This window comes from Mastomys coucha, unplaced genomic scaffold (genome assembly GCF_008632895.1).
Source record: "Mastomys coucha isolate ucsf_1 unplaced genomic scaffold, UCSF_Mcou_1 pScaffold5, whole genome shotgun sequence".
NCBI lineage: Eukaryota > Metazoa > Chordata > Mammalia > Rodentia > Muridae > Mastomys > Mastomys coucha.
The window spans coordinates 71,780,266-71,798,993 of NW_022196911.1; the positions used below are offsets into that span (position 1 = coordinate 71,780,266).

Consider the following 18,728-nt stretch of genomic DNA (forward strand, 5'->3'; position numbering starts at 1 on the left):
CATTTCTACTGATACATTTCTATTAAATGCTCTTATTTTAAAATTCTAAAATTCTCCAGCCTTTCAATCCCAGCACTGAAAAAGTAGAGGCAGAGGATCACAAGTTCAAAGCCAGAGTGAGATGCATAAGAAGACCATGTCTCACAAAGCAAAATAAAACAAGACAGGCAGAACAAGCAATAGGCACTGGATGAAGATTTATTTACTTCAAGAGAATAAAACTGAACTGTAAGGAAAACTAAGTAGAAGGCTGGGCTGGGCTGGTTCTTAATGGTGTCTGCAGGATTTGTGGGTGCTCAACAACTATGTAGTGTGAATGAAGGGAAAGAAGAAGCGGAATGAAACAAAGCACACATCAGCAAGTGCTGGATCATGTCCTCCTTGTCCTTGACAGCTGCTTCTGATGATGATACCTGGCTTGTCCCAGCCAAGAACAGAGCTAAAGAGTGAGGCTCTTAGCTGGGCGGTGGTGGCGCATGCCTTTTATCCCAGCACTTGGGAGGCAGAGGCAGGTGAATTTCTGAGTTTGAGGCCAGCCTGGTCTACAGAGTGAGTACCAGGACAGCCAGGGCTACACAGAGAAACCCTGTCTCGAAAAACCAAAAAAAAAAAAAAAAAAAAAAAAAAAAAACCAAAAACAAAAAAAAACCAAAAACCAAAAACAAACAAACAAAAAAACAAAAAGAAAGAGCAAGGCTCTTAGCCAGCTGTTGGACGTCCCTGAGCCTGAGGTAAAGATTTGCTTTGCTAAAAGCACCATGAAACAGCATTCCTCCTTTCTTGGACTCCACCCTGAAACTTCTGGATTGATTTACAACGTTTCTAGCAATAGTGAACTTAAAACCACAATTTCTTTGGCTACTTAGGAGAACCTGGCAAGGGGCTAAGATTTTATTTTTAACAAGAGGATAGGCATGACCCAGAACACTCAGTTTCTTCCTGTGGCACAGTTATAATCATGCCTGATTCCAAATACTTTCCAGGGTTTTTCCACTATCTTCAAATGTTCCAAACCATTCCTATAGAAGAGTTTATATTCTTTTCTGTTTGTGTTCAAGATATGGCTGTGCTGGAATCTACCACACCCCCACCTGGAGTTGCCTCAGAGACATCTGGAAACTTCCCTTGAGTATAGAGTCTGATGTGAGAGAAAAGAATGTACTTTCATAAAATTGTCCCTCAGAGCATCTTGCGACTTCACAGAGTGAGCCAGCAGGCTGTCTGCTGTGGGACAGGGTCACAAGGAAAAGATACTGATGCTATTGCCTCTCTGTTCTGACCCTCTTCTTGGAAGCACAAAGACACCACCAACTTGTTCCTGAGCCACAGAATAAATCCTGTGGGTGAGGCCCACTCCTGACCAGAGGATTGCATGGGCAGATGGTCAGGGTTATACACCCTTTAACAAGACTGCTACACTAAACTCTGCCTCTGTTTCCCCCAACCCTAGTCTACTACAATTGCCCATCTCTATGTTCTTGCTGCCTTTAACACCACAGTGGCTGGAAAGACAACCACAGTATATGATGGGCCTAGGTACTACAGTACAAAAGTCCAGGCTCCCATGGGTAATGATTCCTAACTAATGTTCAAAGGGAGGGAGGGAATAAAGGGTGAGGATGGAGAGATGGAGGCCTGTGCTAGAAGACTTCAGTGCCTTTCCAATCCTGATTATTTCACAATACCCAGCTGACAGTTCTAGCTGGCAACAGCACCCACCTTTACAAGTGGTGGCAGGTGGATACATAATTAATATTGGCCAGAAGAATAAGCTTCTGCCAGAATTGTTTTGCAGCAATGGTTGTTAAAGTGTCTCCCAGTGACTGAGATGAAAGAGCAGCTATTCCCCTGGAGATATTACTGACAAAGACAGATCTCATTCAGAGGCATTTTCTGGGTGAGATGTGAGCCACACCTTCCATAGTGGTTACAGTTTCTTGTGAACTATTCCCCAAAAGTTTCTGTGTTGAAGGTTTGGTCATCAGATTCATAATTTGATTGGATTATTGGGAAATGATGGAACAAGGCAATGGGGCATGTCTGGGTAGGTAGTGCCCTGAAGGAGAAAAAGAAAGGAGTGGGTAACTTGTAGGAGTCGATTCTCTCTTTCTTGCATATAGTCCCAAGGGTTGAACTGGGGTTGTCAAGGATGGTGACAGGCATCATGACCCTCTGAGCTAGCTTACTGGCCCACATAGAAAGTGTATTTTGTCCTCAGATCCTTGCTTTTTTTTTTTTTTCCTGGCCTCATGTCTGCCTGAGGCCATGTCCCCTGCTCCATGATATACTCCCTACACGATGCCTTAACTATGTTGCCCAGAAGCAACATGGTCAATAGACTGACCCCATTAACCAAAATAAGCCTTTAAAAGCAAAGCAAAACAAAACAGAACAAAACAACAACAACATCAGGGTCTCAGTAAGTAGCCTTGGCTGGTTTGTAATATTATCTGTGGATCAGGCTGGCCTCAAACTCACAAAGATCTATTTGCCTCTATGTCCTGAGAACTGAGACTCAAGGCATGCAACACTAGTCCAGCAACTATTACTTTTAAAGTTGTTTTTCTTGGTTATTTCATCACAGTAGCAGAAACTAACACAATAATCAATTGTCTGAACAGGATCCAAGAACTAAATTAGTAGGCTTATCATCAGCCCAGGACCTAACAGAGAGCATGAAAGATTAAATGTTCCCTCTGCAGCTGAGCATGGTGGTGCATAACTTTACTCCCAGTACTTAGAAGGCAGAGGCAGGTGGCTCTCTGTGAGTTCTTAGGATAGCCAGGGCTATACAGAGAGACCCTATACAACTACAAACAAAAAGTTCTTCCTGACATCCAAATAAACAGCCTGTTATATGACAGTTACATGAAGTTGATTACTACTAGGAAATGAAGCATGCTAGAAATGAAGTTGGCTAGAAAAGAAAATCAACGAGTGGCTTCCGGCTTTATCCATGCTATATGACATCAGAGTTGACCAAAGGTGCCTTTTCCTAAGTCTAGTTATCAGTCCTAAGGAGTGTTGGCAGAAGGACAGCAAAGTAGGAAATTTTTACATATCTGTGACAGTCAAAGAGAATGCTCTCCTCTGTTCTGAAATCAGGTGACCCGACTTCCCACACAATGCCTTTACTGAAAGGAATGAATTAGTCAAACACTATAATGCAAATAGGTGCTACCAAGAATTTCAACCTAGGCTGTTGCAAAGACCTGGCAGGAGGCTCTGAGATCATACAAAGCATCCCTTACAGCTTAATCTGAAGAGGCCCAGACAGAGCTTGTCAAATAGCTAGTGAGATACACCCAGCCCTTTCTTTTTCCCCTCCACCATGTGACTTCCCAACCTGCCAGGCCTTTCTCACATGTAAGAGGTTAGACATAGCTCTGAGGGTGAAAAGAACTAACTTAAGGGTTCTAAGGGTTTTTTTTTCCTTTGTTTGTTTTTTAAAGAAATGCAAGAATCTCTTGCTCTTTCTCAGGAAATACTGACTGACTAGAAGCATTTGCCCCCGTGGATATGCTTAAGCCAGGAGGATTTGAAATGTAAAGATATTAAAGAAAAAAAAAAACTTTCCTTCAATGCTACATTAAACATTTAGGCATTTGCCAGAAGGGTAGTTGAAAGAAATAGCAAATCAAGGCCCATGAACTTCATATTTCAAACGTACAGGCCAAGACTTGAGAATACAATCTCATGGATGATTCGTGCAATTTATAGACAGCAAGGTATTAACACTGGAACAATGCGCAGGGGTAACTCTTGGCTTTTTCCCCTCCTCCTGAACAAACATTTATTTCTATCATTTCCAGATGGTTCTACCATCACTATATAAACATAAGGAGGACAATTCACTAGAAATGATGCTAAAAATAGGAGATTTGGACTTTGCTCAAATGTCAGCGCCTCTTTGAAAACCAATGGCAGTTGGGCAGACAGGCAGCTCTCACACTGCACTCCCTTCAGCGCCATGGACTAAGACACACTGCACTGACGATCGAAAAGGAAGGCCAGCCAAGAGTTGGGAATGCTTGCACGGCTGACACACATGATACAATACAGGGTTTTCCTCTTGCATGAGCTTAAGAAGGTGGCTTTCAGGGTCTTGGCTCCTTTGGGGAGGTCAGATGACACTTTCACAGAGGTTGCAGATCAGATATCCTACATATTAGATATCTACATATCATAATTACAGTTGTAAAGTAGCAACAAGATAGTTTTACAGTTGTGGGTGTGCACAACCTGGGGAGCAGTTTTAGGGTGGCTGGGGACCACTGCTTTCAGAGATGCCGCTCTAATAGTGCTTGCCAAGTTTCTGCAAATTTATAAAGGCGACACCTTTGAGAACTTATTTTATTATTGTGTGTGGGTTTCTTTCTCTCTCTCTTTCTTTCTTTCTTTCTTTCTTTCTTTCTTTCTTTCTTTCTTTCTTTCTTTCTTTCCGTTTTTATGCGTATCTGTGTACCATCCATTTCATGCATGCACTATGCCCTCAGAAGTGGGGTTGCCAGGAGGCTGATAGGAATAAAACCTTGGTCCTCTACAGAGCCAACAACTGCTCTTAACCTCTGAGACAAGTCTCCAGCTCGGAAAAGGTTGGGGTTTTTTGTTGTTGTTGTTGTTGTTTTGCAAAAGCAAATAGCACACTAAAAACACAGACAAAAAAAGAGAGGAACAAACAAACAAACAAACCAAAGCAATGGAATTGTCTCAAACTGAAATGAGCTTGGGAACAATCCACAGAATGAAAGGGCAGCCTATGAATCAGGAGAAAATACTGAGAACCTTAGAGCTCATTAAGGTTAGTGTCTAAAATATATAAATAGCTTGATGACAAAGTAAAAACAAAAACTGGGCTTGAGGCATATTAAGTTGGTAGAGTGTCTGAGTAACTAGCCACTCCTGGGTTCATAACCAGGTTGGAGCACATGCCTGTAGTCCCAGTACTCAGAAGGTACAAGCAGGAAGGTCAGAAATTCAAGATCATATTCAGCTACATGAAGAGTTTGAGGCTATCTTGGGATACCTGAGACCCTGTCTTAAAAAAAAAAAAAGGAAGGAGAGGGGCAAAGAGGCGGGGGGCGGAGGGGCAGGGATGCTGAGAGGGAAAGGCACCTTCCAGGAACTCACATGATAGAAGGAGAGAAATGACTCCCAAAGTTGTAGGAGAGAAACGACTCCCAAAGTTGTCCTCTAGGCTCCATTTGCATGCCATGACACCCAAACACAACCCCCCCAAATAAAATAAATGTAATTTTAGAAACTAGGCAAAGGGGCTGGAGAGATGGCTCAGCCATTGAGAGCACTGACTGCTCTTCCAGAGGTCCTGAGTTCAAATCCCAGCAACCACATGGTGGCTCACAACCATCTGTGATGGGATTCGATGCCCTCTTCAGGTGTGTCTAAAGACAGCAACAATGTACTCACATATATAAAATAAATAAATCTTTAAAAACAAAACAAAAGGGCTGGAGAGATGGCTCAGCAGTTAAGAGCACTGACTGCTCTTCCGAAGGTCCTGAGTTCAAATCCTAGCAACCACATGATGGCTCAAAACCATCTGTAATGAGATCTGATGCCCTCTTCTGGTGGGTCTGAAGACAGCTACAGTGTACTTACATATAATAAATAAATAAATCTTTGGGCCGAAGCGAGCAGAGCCAAGCAGAAGTCCTGAGTTAAATTCTCAGCAACCCCATGATGGCACACAACCATCTGTATAGCTACAATGTACTCATATACATAAAATAAATAAATAAATCTTAAAAAAAAAAAAAAAAAAAAAAACCTAGGGGCTGGCGAGATGGCTCAGTGGGTCAGAGCACTGACTGCTCTTCTGAAGGTCCTGAGTTCGGATCCCAGCAACCACATGGTGGCTCACAACCACCCGCAAAGAGATCAGATGGCCTTTTCTGTTATGTCCGAAGACAGCTACAGTAAATTACGCTGGAGTGAGTGGGGCTGGAGCGAGCAGGGCCGGCAGAGGTCCTGAATTCAATTCCCAGCAGCCACACACATGATGGCTCACGGCCATCTGTACAGCTACAGTGTACTCATACACATAAAATAAATAAATAAATAAAAATCTTGAAAAAATAAACCTAGGCAAAGGATGTAAATATGTGTTTTTTTCAAGGCAGACATAAAATCAACAGGGTATATGAAAATAAAGTTCAACATTATTTCATCTCCAGAGATGGATACTCAAATGAAACCCCTAAAGGAGGCCAGATTCGGTAGTAAATACCTTTAATCACAGCACTCAGAAGCAGAGGCAGGTGGATTTCTGAGACTTTGAGGCTAGTCTGGTCTACACAGCAAGTTCAAGGACAGCCAGGACTACTTAGAGAGATACTGTCTCAGAAAAGCAAAACCAACCAACCAACCAAATAGAAACTTAGAAACCAATAGGAGCTGGTTAGAGAGCTTAGTGGTGGAAGCACTTGTTGTTCTGTCATGAGGACTGAGTTCAGATCCCAGCACACATGCCAGGTGTTCACAAACACCTTTAGTTCCAGCTCCAAGGGATCTGATACATACCCACAAATGCATGTACACATATACATGTAGATACAGTCACACAGACACACATACACATAAATACAAATAAAACAAATCTGACCCACCGACATCACTCCTGGGCATACACCCAAAAGACACCCACCATACCACAAGGACTCGTGCTCCACCCTGCTCAGAGCAGCCTTATCTGTGCTAGCCAGAAGCTGCAAACAACCCAGATGTCCTAAAAACTGAAGAATGGATACAGAAAATGTGGCTCATTTACACAACGGAATACTATTCAGCTATTAAAAACAAGGACATCAAGAATTTTGCAGGCAAATGGATGGAACTAGATAATATCCTGAGTGAGGTAACTCAGACCCAAATGGACATGCATGGTAGATACTCACTAATAACTGGAAGTACAGAATACCTAGGAAACAACCTACAGACAGTAAGAAGTGTAACAAGCAGAATGTGAGGCGGCTTCAATCCCACTTAGAAGGGGGAAGGAAATAATCACGGGAGGCAGAGGGAAAGGGGGATGTGGGTGGGACAGGGCAGAAGGAAGGGAAGAAGAAAAGGGAAACAGGATTAGATGGGGGAAGGGAACAGGAGAGAAGTCCAGAGGGTCAAGAAAATGAATGGAAATAAGCAGCCTCAGGAAGTGGGAGGTGGGGGGGACCCTCTAAAAAGTACCAGAGACCCAGGGGGTGAAGTAATACACTCTCAGGACTCATTGGGGGTGACCGTAGCCAAAATCCCCAACACTGGGGAAAGGGAACTCAAAGATTCCACCTCCAATAGATAGACAGGGCCTCAAGTGGAGGGACAGGGTTACTAACAGTCAAAATTCTGGACCCAATACTATTCCTGTTTAAAAGAACTGCAGGGACAAAAATGGAGAACAGACTGAAGAAAAGGAGGTCCAATGACCAGCCCAACTTGGGATCCATCTCATGCAGGGTGGGATGGGGGACCAAGGCTGACACTACTATGCTATGACATACTTACAGATGGGAGCCTGGCGTGGCTGTCCTCAGAGAGGCCCTACCTGCAGCTGAGACAGAAGCACATGTTTACACCCAACCACTGGACTGAGGTTGGGGACCCCTATGGTTGAATTAGAGAGAGGATTGAAGAAGCTGAAAGGGAGACCTACCCCATAGGAAGACCAGTACTCTCAACTAACCCAGACCCCAGGGAGCTCCCAGAGATGGAGCCACCAACCAGGAGCACACATGGGCTGGTCTGAGGCCCCCGGCACATATGTAGTAGAGGTCTACCTGGTCAGGCCTCCGTGGGAGAAGATGTGCTCAATCCTGGAGAGACTTGAGGCCCAGGGAGGGGGAGGCTGGTCAGGTGGGGAAAGCAGCCTCTCAGAGGCAAGGGGAAGAAGGAAAGGGATGAGGGACTGTGGGAGGGGGGACTGAGAGGGGGCAACAGCTAGGATGTAAATAAATAAAATAAGCTGGGCGGTGGTGGTGCACGCCTTTAATCCCAGCACTTGGGAGGCAGAGGCAGGCGGATTTCTGAGTTCTAGGCCAGCCTGGTCTACAGAGTGAGTTCCAGGACAACCAGGGCTATACAGAGAAACCCTGTCTCGAAAATCCAAATAAATAAATAAATAAATAAATAAATAAATAAATAAATAAAATAATTTTTAAAAATTCAGAAATAACTCTTGTTCTCTTGCTCTCTCCTGTTCTTTTTCTTCTCTCTTGCTCTTCCTTTCCCCTTCCTACTCCCTTCCCCTGCCCCTCTCTCTGCGTGCTCATGGCCATGGCCAGCCTTTTACTTCTCTACTCTCTCTCTCTGCCTTTCTCTGCCTCTACTATCCTCTTAACTCCCCTTCCCATGCCCTGAATAAACTCTATTCTATACTAGAAAAAAAATCAGAAATAAAGCAAAAAACAACCCTCAGTGAGATATTACTTCACTTTTCTTTGAGACAGTCACATGGCAAATTCCTGATCCTCCTGCCTCCAAACCTGAGATAACAGGTCATCAGGATGATTAATATCAAAAGTAAAGGAAAAGATAAGCATTGCTGAGGATGTAAAGATGAGAACAATTGGATACCATGGCAGAGGTGTTGATGGTGCAGCTACTGTGGAGAATAGCATGGAGGTTCTCAAAATGAATCTACATTGGGTATATACCAAAAGAGATGATATCCACACACTCTAGACAGAGCTGCCCTGCCCTGAACACGGAAGTAAGTTTACAACAGCCAAGATATGGAAACAAACATTGTCTTCTGATGGGCAGATATGGGTTAAAGAACCATGGTGCATATATCCAGTGGGATTTTATCTAGCTTTTAAAAAGAAGATGCTGACATCTAAAACAATATGGATATACTCAGAGGACGTAGAGTAAATAAGCCAGACACAGAAAGTTAAATATGGTGTGATCTCTCTTAGGTGTAGACTCTTAAAAACTAAAGTCAAATACAGCTGCTCTAGTTATCTGTGGGCCTACACTGTCAGGTAGGGCTGGGGCTGTAGCTCAGTGGAAGAGCATGTGCTTAGCATTCACAGGGCCCAGGATACAGGAGGCACACAGTACACTAATACTAGGCAGATGACGGAAAGAATAAAATAATGGGAACAGCAGATCACTGAGTCACAGAGACTAGGGCAGGCTGTGCCACCTTCCTGCTCCTCCCTACACACTGAGAGCACTGCTTCCTCCACCCATGGGTCCTTCTTTCCTAAGCTCATGACATCCTGCTCATGGACATTCTTGGCTGTTTCAGATTCCCAGTCTAATATGGCAACCAGCCACCTCTAAGTATAAAAAGGTTAGGAAGGACAAGGGGAAGGGTGGCGATTTCCCTAACACTTTGCCAAGCCTATTCCGACATTCCTTAAGAGTCCCTGAACATCTCCACTGTAAGACGGTACACCTAGCACATACAGAAACCTCCCTTCCTGCCTCAGATTCTTAGCAATTATGAAAAGACTTAAATAAAAACCAAAAAACCAGGCAAAAGGGGAGCTGGCAGAGTACACTAGATTGTGGGTTTCCTAGTAGAACAAGACTAAAGAACAAATGAGAAGACATGGAAGCTGGAGAGACGCTTCCATATTAAGAGCAACTGTTGCTCTTGCAGAAGACTGGGGTTCAGTTCCCAGAACCCACATGGTGGCTCACAATCTCCTCTCACTTGTTCCAGGGGATTCAAAACCCACTTCTAACAAACATAGACACTAAACACACACGTGGGCACACCTACAGATGCAGGTCACACATGGTGCACACAATCTAAAAACCAGATAAAATATAAGGAAAGAGAGGAAATGGTAGATACCAGGAGCAGGGGAGCTCTAAAGGGAACCTCTAGATGTGCCTGGCTCCAGTCACAGTGATGTGGATGCATGCCAGAAGCTGTGCTGCTTCCTTACCTGAAATGCTCAGCCTTACGCTGATTTGACCCCTTGAGTCTGTGAGCCTCAGCGGTGGTCTGAGTTATCAATATTTAAGATCGGGCGCCTGGCAAATCATCTGCCAGTTCCTGCAGATCTGGCCCCAGGAACCTTAGAAAAGCTATGTGGTATCCTTAAGCAGAACATCCTTCCTCTCCTCAATAGCAAATGGTAGTGATTTCTGATCAGAGTAATAGAGAATGTATAACAACAACAACAACAACAACAATAACAATAATAACAATAATAATAATAATAATAATGACATCTAAAAATCCCACCAGAAACTATGAACCTTCAGCTGAGACTCACCAAACATCTGAGTGCTACTACCAAGAGTCAAAAAGCTGAAGACCTTACACCATAGGACAGACAAACATGGGCAACCCAGAGCTTTCAAAGATACTAACAGTTTTGAATCTCTGAGAGGTTTCAGAGGATATTATGTCCCTGAGAAAAGAATCATCTAGATATTCTGGAAATTAAAACCTGCTATTTAAGTAAAAATTTTTAACAGCTGGAAGAAAGAGCAGAGTGGGCACCAGGGAAGAGCAAGGAAGAACTGGAAGAGCCCACAGCCCAGAAAGCAGCCAAAGGACAGGGCGGCAGTTACGTTATAATGTTTGTGTATAGGATTCCAGAACAAGAGGACAAAGGAAACAAACCCCAAATACCTCTCCAAGAAAGAAAAAAAAGAAAATATTTTTATTAGAACTTAAGAAATCTGAGTCAAGCAGTGGTGGCATACACTTTTAATCCCAGCACTCAGGAAGCAGAGGCAAGCAGATTTCTGAGTTCAAGTACAGCCTGGTCTCCACAGCAAGCTCCAGACAGCCAGGACTGCATAGTGAGACCAAGTCTCAAAACCAAACCAAACAAACAAACAACAAAATACTGCACAGAGGAAATGTAAATGGTCAATCATCAGTTACTGAGAAAATTAAAATTAAAGGAAGCAGATAGAGACTTCCATCTACCAGACTGACTAAAATAAAAATCAACAATACCAAATTTGTTGAAGGCATGGAGGAATGGGTACTCAAGCACTTCAAGATGGTATTGTGAATCTATAAAGCTTTTGAGGGAGTAAATGAGTTGTGGCTATTAAAATTTTAAATGCATTTTTAAATTGAAAGGCTTTAGATCTACTTGCACACATGTGAGAAAAGGTATGTCTTAAGAATCAGAATAAGGCTCCAGGGACATGAAGACAGCAAACTAGCCTGGGACATGCTATCCTACGGCAGTCCGCACACGGAATGAGGCAGTTGTATAACCTTGCTGTAAGCACAGAGCAGACAGCCTTGAGGAAGAACAAGCTAAGAGCAGTTACTCCTTCCAGAAAGTGCCATAGGATTTGAAATGTAGATAAGAGAACTAAGATGTATCTGTTTATTAATTTTTTTGTCTTTTTCATTGTTAGTGTTTTGAAAGAAGGTCTCATTATAAATCCTCGGCTGGCTTCAAACTCAAAGTAGTTCTCTAGCCCAACCTCCTGAGTGCTGGGACTACAGATACAAGCCACCCACATCCAGTTTAGACTTTTTGAATAAAAGAAATTGTGTATTTATGCTATTTGTATAATTACATAAAGAAAACAAAGAATAGAAATGTGTGGCAGGCAGGCCTTCCTACGAGGCAGAATGGAAAAGTGCAGCTGGGGCCACGCTGCCTTTGCTTGGAGGAAGGTTAAGGATTCTTAGGTTTTCTTTCTGTTGTTATCTCTAACAGAAAAGGCCAAAAGGGCACTGAACTCACTGTCCCCTCCCTTCTTCAGAATCCTCTTCTCCCTCCTAAGAACCTTCTCACTGGATCTTAAACTTAAACCCAAAACTTAAGGGTGGGGGCTTGAGAGATGGCTCAGTGGTTAAGAGCACCGAATGCTCTTCCCGAGGTCCTGAGTTCAATTCCCAGCAACCACATGGTGGCTCACAACCATCTATAAGGGGATCCAATGCCCTCTTCTAGGGTGTCTGAAGACAGCGGCAGTGTACTCATAAAGGGAAACCTCAAGGAGGAAATAAGGTCAAAGAGGAACTCCTCCCTGCGATGTTTGACATTCTGGTGACACTGTGTATATCTACAGCCTGCTGCAGCACCCATCCACCCCACATGCTGCCTTCACCAGTGTGCCATTGACATTCATCAGAGGAAAAGGGGAAGACATGGCTTTTTCCTCTTGATTCTCAGTAGCTTTGTGCTGTCACGTGACTTCAAAGAGAACTTTCTCTTGGTGCATTCATCCTTAGGGCTTAGTAGTCCTACTATGAGAAAGCCTGAAAAACCCATGAGGATAACAAGGATCTCAGTCCACAGGCTAGCTGAGCTCTCAGCTGACAGTGAGCTCTCAGCTGACAGTGAACATCATTTACCAGCCATGGTAGCTGATGGCTCCTCTGGTCCCATCTTCAGTTGCCTAAACTGATGGTGTCTAGAGCAGAGAAGAATTATTACCCAAGCCTGGCCAAGTCTCATGAGCAAAATAACTGTTTTAGACCAACAGTTCTGTAGACAATGGAGAGTTGTACACACACATACATACATACATACATACATGTGTACTAGTTGACTTGGGTAGGCTGCAAAGACAAGGTAAAGGGCATTGTGGGGTGAGGTCACAGCATCTGAAGCTGCTTACTAGAATAAGATGGGAGAAAGCATGTGGTACCATCTTTTCTTATGGAAAGACCATTGTCTGCAAGGACATCTTACCTTTCAGAAAGCTGTCGGATCTGTGGGATCCCCATGTACTTGTGAAAGTGCTCTAGAACATTCATTACACCCTGAAGGAGATTAGCAACTTCTCCATACTGTCTGCGCCTGGTCATGGCTCTGCAAGGACAGAAGTTGAGACGTAGTCACTGAAGACATAAGATAGAGACATGGGATGACCTATGATAGCTAGATTTAGTATAAGGACTAGGGAAGGAAAAAGATTAGGATTTAGCTCCAACTCTCAAGGTGACATCATTCAGTAATGGGAGGGTCAAGTAAACATTTAACTAATAGCAAGATGGTAAAGTACGGTCTAAATAACACTGTAAACTATATGCCACGGGGCATAAAAGAGTGTGTATATATGTGTGTGTTCACTGGCACAACAGATGCTCAGTGGGTGGCAGAAGGGGACTCTGGGTTTGGGTTGGGCATTGCATGAGTAGGATTTTGAAGGAATGTTGTGTAAAATATCGCTGAGGACTGTGGTGCACAGAAGAACCAAAACATTTTCAGAGCACAAAATAGGATGATTGTTTGTGATTTCAAGTTAACTACAATATGTAGTTTTAAGATAATGATAAACAATGGCATCTGAGATGTCGACTTACCCTACTCCTTAAGGTAATGAAGCATAAATAAGCGATGCTGATAAAATCAAGTTATACATGGCAATGAAGTGCAAACTATTAGGTCTACATCGGCTTCCACATTAAATGTGTAATTCTCTTATAAAACATTTCAAAGAAAGGCTCAAGTTCAAGCCATGGTGCTCTACTGCCATCTTAACCTGCTAATGCAAAGTGTCCCATGGGAAGGAGGAAGGGAGATGGTTCTTGTAGTCCCATTGGCTGGCTGCCCTGGATGATCACTCCTGCAATGGACTAGGGCTCCTCTGCTACCCATTGTATGGCCAGCAGCAGCTAGGAATAATGCAACGTCTCCTCCTTCCTTCTGGGCATCCTTCATTCCTGCCACAGCTGCATGTCTGTGGAGACGGCAGGTCTGCACACATGCAAAATTCCACTAGGACTAGGGCAGGGGAATCAGCCTGAGACCCATCTCAGAAGGGAGCTGAGATGCTGGGGCAGAAGTATTTGAAACACTGCTTTGTGGTAAATGGTCAGGGACTTCTTTTAATACTGTTTCAAAATGTGCTACACAAAGAACTACAATCTTGAAAACATGGGTTTAAGAAAAAAGTGGGTTAAACTGTATGTCAAAGATTTGTTTAGAAATGGTATCTTTGGTAAAATGAAACTCAGCCCAATAGAAGGAGGAATACTTGCCAAGGCAGAGGCCCTAGGGAGTGACTGGGGCTGAGTCACTGTGTCTGACTTTCTGGTCTAGATCTACCACATGAGACGACCCATTTCTCAGGGTTGCTCTCATGGGCTTTCTGTGGCTTCCTCAGGTTGCCTGTCCATTTTTCTCACTAAGACAGATTGTCTGCTGTCTTCTGCAGTTCTGGGGATGGAAGCCAGGGCTGTGGGCATGTCACGCAGGCATTCTGCCTGCCACTGGGCTACATCCCCAGCTCTTTTGTTAAGTTGTGAACACCAAAAGTGACTGAACACTTGTGGTCAGCGTTCCTAAACTGGGGCAGGATGGCTCGGCTGGCTCGGCTGGAAGTGAGTAACTCTGAAGCCACTGTCCTCGTGTGGAGCATTTCCCATGGGCCCGTTGAGAGAGTTCACACTGCTTACTCCAAGGAGTCCACCCCGCCTGCCAGCATGTGCAGGTGGTTCAGGGTCGTGATTGAGGTGGTCAGGTGGCGCTTGGCGTGATCTAACTGCTTAATATCTCGGGTAATCTCTTTCACCTAAGCATTGAAAAGAAGAGAGAACAGGGGAAGGGTGAGAAAGCCTTAAACCCTCCTTCAAGTCACTCTACAAGAAAATCAGGCATAAAATCACTTAAAACAACCTCAGGTTAGCCTTAGGAAAAAATAGAAATGCTCTCACAATACAAAACTAAAATAACGTAATAATTAGCCCTTTTCATGTTTTGTTTGCTTATTTCTTTTTTAAATATACATTTGGGCTGGGTGTGTTCATTCATGCCTTTAATCCTAGTATTCATGAGTTAGATGCAGGCAGATCTCTGGAGTTCAAGGCTAGTCTGGCCTTCAATAGAGAGTTTCACCAGCCAGTGTTATGAAGAGACCCTATCTTTTGTTGTTGTTGTTGTATTTGTTTGTTTTCAAGACAGGGTTTCTCTATGTGTAGCCCTGGCTGTCCTGGAACTAGCTCTGTAGCCCAAGCTAGCCTCAAACTCACAGAGTTCCACCTGCCTCTGTCCCCCCAAGTGCTTGTATTAAAGGCATGCACCACCACTACCTGTCGAGAAAGACTATCTTTAAAAGGAAAAGGAACAAAGGAAAATAGAAAACATTAATTTCTATTATTTTATGTGTATGTGAGTATACTGGTGCCCAAAGAGGCCAGAAGGTGGCGCTGGATGCCCTGGTGCCAGAGGTAAGTTGGTTGTAAGCAGCCTAATGTGAGTGCTGTCCAAACTAGGTCCCTTGCAGGAGCAGCAAGCACTCTTACTGTTGAGTCATTCCCCCAGTTTCTTTTTATTTATTTAAGGGTTGTCTCTGCACAGCCTCCCCAGTGCTGAGTCACATGCACATACGCGCCTGGCTATCATCTCGGAGGCTTTAACAAACCATTTGTTTGTTCCATGTGTATGGATGTTTTGCCTGCATGTATGTCTGTGTACCACTGTGTGCCTAGAAGGGGACATCAGAGTCCCTAGAACTAGAGTTACAGATGGTTGTGAAGAGGGAACACAATCTCAAACAGCAGCTTAGAAACATAACATTATTGCTGAGCACAAAAGCTGAGTTCAACCATTGAGTATTTACAAGGCAAAGGCAAGTGAATCTCTGTGAATTCAAGGCCAGGCTTATGTACACTGAGTTCCAGGTCAGGGATACATAGTAAAACCCTAAGAGTCAAAAAACAAAACAAAACAAAATTAAGGACAACAAACTCCAGCAAATGTCATCTTCACTAGAGTCAAATTGTTTGGTGGCATATATTGTTCTCCTCAAAAAAGTACAGACCCTTGGGTACTCTGCTCAGAGCCCTTGTGAAGCAGTTATTTCATATTGAGAAAACTGGCATTTAGGTTCATCTCATGACTTGGAATGTCAGCCCAGAAACCCAGTGCAGCCTGGTGGTGCCTGAGGAGCAGCTGTGGTGAAGGCTGGCTTCCCGGTCAGCAAGGTACCTTGTGAGCCAGTCACCTACAAAGAGTAGGAACTAAAGAAGACTGTGTGCATGCATCCTGGACATGGTATCCCCACCCCAGAGCTGGGACCAGCACTAGTGTGCTATGTACCAGACTACAACTCAAATAGCTTAACTTCAAAACATATGCTACAGACATGCTGAAGAGTGACATCCAAAATGACTAGGAAACTATTTTCTAGGAAAACAAATTGTTTCCTATTTGAAAGTGGCTGTAAATGTAGGGCAGCAAGGCCAGTGAGTCACCCGTGTCTAGCAGCTCCTCTGAGGCAGTCAGGGTGCCTCACAGATGGGTACATGACTACAACTGGCAGGCATGGCAAAGAAGAGCCTGGTAATTACTGTGACTGGATGAAACCTAAACTCACCATTTGTTCTGACTTTTCTGCTTTGTCTTTGATATCCTTGATTTTGCCAAAGAGTTGCTGAATGGCTTTCTGGGCCTCTTCAAGTGCCTATAATAAAAGAAGTAGTTAAAAACCAAGAAGCAAGGAGAGGAAGCACTAGTCACTATAACTAGTCTCAGTCTCCTGAAAACTTTGACCAGAAACCCTTGATGTGCTGTTCTTATACCTACAGTTTCACTGCACCAGAACAGGAGATAAAGCCTCATATATGGGCACAAGCGAAGACTAAAGACTCTTAGTAATCTGCATCATAACATGTAAATTAAGTCTTGGCTTTTCTGAGATAGGGCCACATTAACGAGTCATGACTGGACTAGAGCTCTCTGTAGACCAGGCTGACCTCAAATTTGCAGCAATCCTCCTACCTCTGTTTTTCTCAGTGCTGAGATTATAGGCACATGCTACCATGCTTGGCATAACATTTTTATTTAAAACTAAACCAATTTCTCCATTTTGGTGATTACTATGCATGTTACTGATAAGAAACAGGATACACATCTGTCTTTCATTGTGTACATGAACTTTCACACCTGTAAAGGCAGTGGTGGCTCCAAGTTAGAAGTGACATAAGCTCAGGATACTTGCTGAGTATCAGTCTCCTCATCTACCTAATGGTTCTAAAAGACTGTGCCATTGATTTGTGGCAAATCTTCGACACTTATGGTGTGCTACTTAGAAACCAATGAATGAAGTCAGAAGGATACATTTGAAGCTAGTGGTAAGCCAAATGTTTCCAAGAAAATTAAACCCCACAAAGGTGGATGGGACACATTAAAACTATTATAACCCCCACATCTCCTGTGATGCAGGGTTGAGGGGGAACAATACCACAGCTACACACATGGAGTGCTAGTGGACTTTGTGGCTTGTGAAAACCCACAGCAACACAGCTGCTCAGTCACGCCAGTCAGAATCTCATTCACTTAGTCACTCAAGTATGTTCTGATTAGGTGCCTTGTACGAGAGGAGAGAGAAAGAGAGAGAAGGGAGGAAAGAACCAAGCCCCCAAGTACTCCAATGCTCAGCTGCCTAGAAGAAAAGAAGGGGGCAAAATTTTAAGAGAGAAACCACCACAAGAATGTTTTTATTTATATATGTGTGTGTGTGTATGTATATGTATATGTATATATATATCACCAAAACCAAACAAGTATTTGAAGGTGAAGAAGAGTAATCACTTCCTTTTTTTTTTTTTTTCCGAGACAGGGTTTCTCTATATAGCCCTGGCTATCCTGGAACTCACTCTGTAGATCAGGCTGGCCTCAAACTCAGAAATCCGCCTGCCTCTGCCTTCCAAGTGCTGGGATTGAAGGCGTGCACCACCACCGCCCAGCGAGTAGTCACTTCTTACACCTGATCAAGACAGGACTGCCACTGACAACAGGGAAGATGCTGGACACTGTGACAAAAGCAGACTATGGGGAGATGGGGCAGGGAGCAGACTATGATAACATGGTGCAGAGCAGTGAGATAGAGCTGGGCTGGCAAACGATGGCCCAGATTTGTCTTGTGTAGGCAAAGAAATGTGGCTTGGGAACATAGCCTACCTTGCTCATCTTCATCAGACAATGCCAGCAGGGATGACCATAACATAACATGGCCTACAAAGACAAAAATACTTACTACCTGGCCATTAATAGGAAAAGCTGGTTGAGCTAGGCATGGTGGCTAATGACTATAATCTTAGCACTTGGGTGCCTGAGGCAGGAGGATTACAAAGAATTGGAGATGAGCCTGAGCTACTTAGGGAGATCTTTTAAAAAAGAAAGAAAAAGGTGGGGGAGAGAGGGAGGGAGGGACGGAAGAAGGAAAAAGTTTGTTGGACTTCAGCCAACTATTCTTCTGTAAGTTTTTTGCTATGACTGAGGAGGTGTGGAAGAGTAGCAGCAGATGAATAGCAGAATTCTTGAAGTGAGAGATACTTGCACACTCTGCTATGTAAAATAGCAGAGCTTTATAAAATCCTTGATTTAACTAGCTGTGTAACAGTTGTACATACTAAAGGACATGAATATACAAGGCAACTGTCCCAGATTAGCTAGGATAATCCCACTCCCACTATGTGATGACTGAATCAATGTAACAATCATAAAATTATTCTTGTTACTGTTATTTTAGATGGGCTTGCACTGCTTTGTTTTGTTGAGGCACAATTTCATGGAGCTCAGGCATCCTTAGAACTCACCATGTAGCCTAGGAGGACCTTGAACATTTACTCCTGTCTCTAGTGCCAGGATTACAGACATGTAACTACTACCATATGGTATTAAGATGTTCTAGGAAGAGCCAGGCAGTGGTGGTGCATGCCTTTAATCCCAGCACTTGGGAGGCAAAGACAGGCGGATTTCTGTGGTCAAGGCCAGCCTGGTCTGTAGAGTGAGTTCCAGGACAGCCAGGGCTACACAGAGAAACCC

The 18,728-nt window shown here is 43.7% G+C and overlaps 1 protein-coding gene across 1 annotated transcript in view; it reads right to left on the reverse strand.

The window, feature by feature from the left end:
- Nucleotides 1–18,728, reverse strand: part of Vps53 (VPS53 subunit of GARP complex) — a 135,372-nt gene that overhangs the window by 77,911 nt on the left and 38,733 nt on the right. The window contains exons 5-7 of the mRNA XM_031354443.1: nt 16,276–16,362; nt 14,357–14,472; nt 12,648–12,767 (exon numbers count right to left, since the gene is read on the reverse strand). Coding sequence (XP_031210303.1) covers nt 12,648–12,767; nt 14,357–14,472; nt 16,276–16,362 — 323 coding nt within the window. The remainder of the gene's footprint in view (nt 1–12,647; nt 12,768–14,356; nt 14,473–16,275; nt 16,363–18,728) is intronic.